Source organism: Bos grunniens, chromosome 2 (assembly GCF_055505025.1).
Source record: "Bos grunniens cultivar Pamir isolate PY7600 chromosome 2, Bosgru_T2T1.0, whole genome shotgun sequence".
Classification (NCBI taxonomy): domain Eukaryota; kingdom Metazoa; phylum Chordata; class Mammalia; order Artiodactyla; family Bovidae; genus Bos; species Bos grunniens.
This window is the reverse complement of record NC_141166.1, coordinates 91,563,947-91,567,731: the sequence shown is the minus strand read 5'-3', so window position 1 is coordinate 91,567,731 and position 3,785 is coordinate 91,563,947. Positions and strand designations below refer to the sequence as shown.

Below are 3,785 nucleotides of genomic sequence, written 5' to 3'. Positions count from 1 at the left end.
TAAAATTCTACCAAGCAGATGACAGGTACCAATTAAAAGCAATCACAAAGCATGCTCTTTCCAAAATCCCTGAAGTAGAATCTTTGAATACTGGTTTGTGGAAGCATTAGCTGGCACAGAATATCTTCAGTCCTCAGCAACTTCTATAGCCTATGGGATTTCCATCATGTCAGTGCAGGAGAGTAGGGGAAATATAAAATGATTTTTGGTGTTTGCTGAAGGGTGGAGAAACATCGGGTATGATTCAAGTTGCTAAAATAGTAGATACTTGTCTTTAGTTGCAAAAGTCTAGACTGTGGTAACAAATAGACCTTCACATATAAAATGGCTTAGATCCAGTGAATTTTATTTCTTTTTTTTTTTTTTTTATTTTTTTTTTTCCTTTTGTAATTTTTTTGAAATTTAAAGACAGAACATGCTCAAGAGTACACAGAGTGGAAAAAATCATCACTTTGTCTAAGAGATCAAACAGTAGTATAAAACGATGTTCTTTTACATAGTCAGGCCAATATCAATCAAGCCAATTCAAGAATGATACCATCAGGGAATCTAACATGGTATTTACTTCAAAGATGACACTCAAGTAGTTATTTAGAATACTATGCCTAATGTACCTATCAAGAAGTAAGCACTGCTATCTAAATTTTGTGGCTTTTAATATCTTCTATATCCACCACCACCTCCTCCATACGGATCTCCATAACCTCTTCCACCATAGCCTCCTCTTCCTCCATAGCCCCCTCTTCCACCATAATCTCCCCTCCCACCATAATCTCCCCTGCCTTGGAAACCTCCTCTACCACCCCCTCCCCCAGCACCTCCCCACCCTCCGCCTCCTCCCCCTCCCCCTCCCCATCCCCCGCCTCCTCCCCCACCACCTCTCCCACTCCCACCACCTCCTCTGCCACCTCCACCACCCCAACCACCCCTTCCACTGCCTTCCTGTCTCTTTTGCCAAGGCGGCATCTCAGGGGGTGGTGGTTCAATTTCATTCGGCCGTCCTCCCCTGTCAGGCACCCTTCCCATCAGCACCTTATTAATGGCACATGCTGTCTTCTCCCGGCTGGATCCACTACTTGTCCTGATGATCTTGGACAGATCTTCACGGGCAGCAAGTAAATGTGCCAAGGTTATTGTTGTCTTGGGTGACAAAGCATAACGCTTAGGTTGGTAAATTCTTGCTATGTCATCTGTTTTTAACTTTGCTCTATCAGACCATCCAAAGGACTGCACTGTTACATCTAATCGCTTCATCAACATCCGCCGGCGGCACTCATATTCACATGAAAGAGCATCGTTGATTCTTTCCAGTTTTTCCGCCTGTTCCAGATTTAAATCAATTTTCAGCAGTGGTTTTCCCACATGATTTTTCTGGACTTTTGAGAGAATATCTTTCACCTTTGATTCCACTTGGTTTAGCATAAGCGGAATGTCAGAAGTTGTTGACTTGGGAATCCCAAGGGTATCGCAGATAGCTTGAACTTCCTGATAAATTTCACTATTTTTATCTAATTGAGAATTTTTACACTTCTTGTTCTGTAGTATCTGTAAAGCTTGAAGCTCTGTACTTAAAAATAACAGTAGTTTCAAACAATCATCCTTCTTTTTTAAGCGGTCTTTAATATCTCCAGATATGAGTACAGAATATGGACATGCCATTTCTTTTAAAAAGCCACTTATTTCAAGCTGGAAGCTTTCTAGATCATCTCTCCCAGCTGAAGTGATACTTTCTTCCAAGTTGCACAGTGATTTTATTTGAGAGCTTAACCAAACACAGAGCTCTGAAAATTCAGGTGAAGACAGTCCACTCTCTGCTGCCTTTGTAAGCGCTTGCTCTTCTAACAGTGGTCCCTTATACCCCAGCGCCTCTAGTGTGTCCAGCACGTCCCCCTCCATCGTAGGTTCGGGACCCGGATCCGGCCCTCTCATGGTCCTTCGGCCCGAGGCTGTTCCACACTCTAAGGAGCCCGCCGGAAACCGGTGCCGCGGTCCCAAGGTTCCGGCCGGATCTCAACCTGAACTGCTCCAGTAGGTCTGATCTTCTAGCTGAGCCTCTTGACAGTCCTGGAGTCGACTGTTTTACTGATGGGAACAGTTTTGTAGAAATGGGAACCAGTTGGCCATCCCATGAACTTCTAAGATACACTGTTCCTGTAAGCCACCATTCACAGGTGTGTGTCACACCTCTAATCTTTAGTCTCTTCTGTTTTCCTACAGTCAGAGCCACTGTTCCAGCAAAGACAACATCAAGCTTCATCCTTGCTCCCCAAGCCAGTCTGAATTTTATTTCTTATTCACCTAAACTCATAGGATATGCTTCTGGTAAGAGGTGAGCTTTCATCTAGATAGAATCATTAGGACCCAGGCACCTTTTATCTTAGGGCTTTACCTGTAGCATCTACCTTAAGATTCACTTCTTAAAGAGGTTAGCCTGAAAATGGTGCCCATCATTTCCACTCATATTCCATTGATTGGAATCCAGTCACAGGAGCGCACCTGACTCATGGGAAGCTGGGAAATATAACTGTGCTGAGAGTCTAGAAGTATAAGGAAAAAGGAGCTTGATGAAGAAGTAGGCATTGCCCTAGTATCTCAGTACATTTCCTGTAAGACAGTTTCTTTTGGAGAAGGACTTTTGGAAAGGGCTTGCCCGTGGTTCTGCTTTGGATTGTGTGTGAGGGTAGAGTCAGATGGATGTTTCAAGAAAAGGAAGTAATGACAACTACTGCAAGTTTCCTGCAAAGATCTTGGTTCAGGTGCTCTCCTGCTGGCCCACTAAGCCTTTTTCATGGGCATGAAAACTGAGAACTGACTTGCACTTCTGCTGGAGGCAGTTTACCTGTACTTTGATCAGATCTATTTTGTTTGCCAGTGTATTTTAAGAATGTATTTAATCAAAATTTACTTTGAAATTAAACAATTTAATTAAATAAGTCATTACTCTTTATTTAATGATTAAATTATTTAATTTTTAATTAAAATAATTGTGAACATATGTATTCATTATATATGTGCACACATGTGTATATTAATATATATTATATATACACATATATTTGTAATATATGAAGAGATTAAATTACTGTGACTATACACATATTATACTATATATAATATATATTTTATGTAGTTCAATGAGGTATAGAATAAAGTAAGGTCATCAATACCCTTCACACCTTACTTCAGTCAAATATTTGATAGATTATCCTACTTTTAAAGTCTTGGAAGATGTTTAAATCTACTTTGGAGAGTCATCCTAATGTTCAACAACATACATTTTTTGATAATCTTTTCTTTCAGTATGTGGGACCTCTTTTAATGAGAGTTGCACCCACATTTCTCTGAGTTCAGGAGGCATTTGCATGAGGCCATTTGTATCAGCTGGTTTGTCTGTGAAAGGGCCTCAGCTAAGAGAGTTCTGTGTAGGCATGTGGTTGGGTGCGAACAGTGAGGAGGGCGAACAGGAGAGCTGACTCCTTGCCTGGCTCTCAAAACTATTGTCTGGGCTCCCTGCAGCAGGGCGGAACACTGAAGGCACGGGGGAGCTTTGGAGCCTCAGGTGACAACAGTGAGAGGAAGAGCCTTCTACGCCCCCTGCTTCCCTTCCAGGATGTGGTAGTGAAACATCCAGGCTGCGCAGCACTTCAAGGATGCCTCGAGGGTTGATGGCTCTGGCAGCCCTGGTAGAAAGCATCCTTAGCCCAGATGTCTGTTTTACTTATTTATTCTAAACTTTTTATTGATTTTACTGTGTTGTGTTAGTTTCAGATGTACAGCAAAATGAA

At 41.9% G+C, this 3,785-nt stretch overlaps 1 protein-coding gene across 2 annotated transcripts; it reads right to left on the bottom strand.

Annotated features, from left to right (window-relative positions):
- Window positions 1-325: 325 nt before the first annotated feature.
- LOC147378334 (tRNA-splicing ligase complex subunit FAM98B-like) lies at window positions 326-2,271 on the bottom strand. 2 transcript variants are annotated; one of them, XM_086352726.1, is made up of 2 exons: window positions 909-2,271; window positions 326-794 (listed from the first exon to the last, which is right to left on the bottom strand). In XM_086352726.1, the coding sequence occupies exons 1-2, from the start codon at window positions 1,927-1,929 to the stop codon at window positions 655-657; spliced, it is 1,161 nt and encodes a 386-aa protein (XP_086208852.1). In that variant the 5' UTR covers window positions 1,930-2,271; the 3' UTR covers window positions 326-654. The 2 variants fall into 2 exon arrangements, with proteins under 2 accessions (XP_086208852.1, XP_086208842.1); XM_086352716.1 differs by having other exon boundaries at window positions 326-2,271.
- Between the last annotated feature and the right edge of the window lie 1,514 nt (window positions 2,272-3,785).

Coding starts and splice junctions, on each gene's coding strand:
- LOC147378334 (XM_086352716.1), bottom strand. CDS start 1,929: ATGAGAGGGCCGGATCCGGGTCCCGAACCTACGATGGAGGGGGACGTG.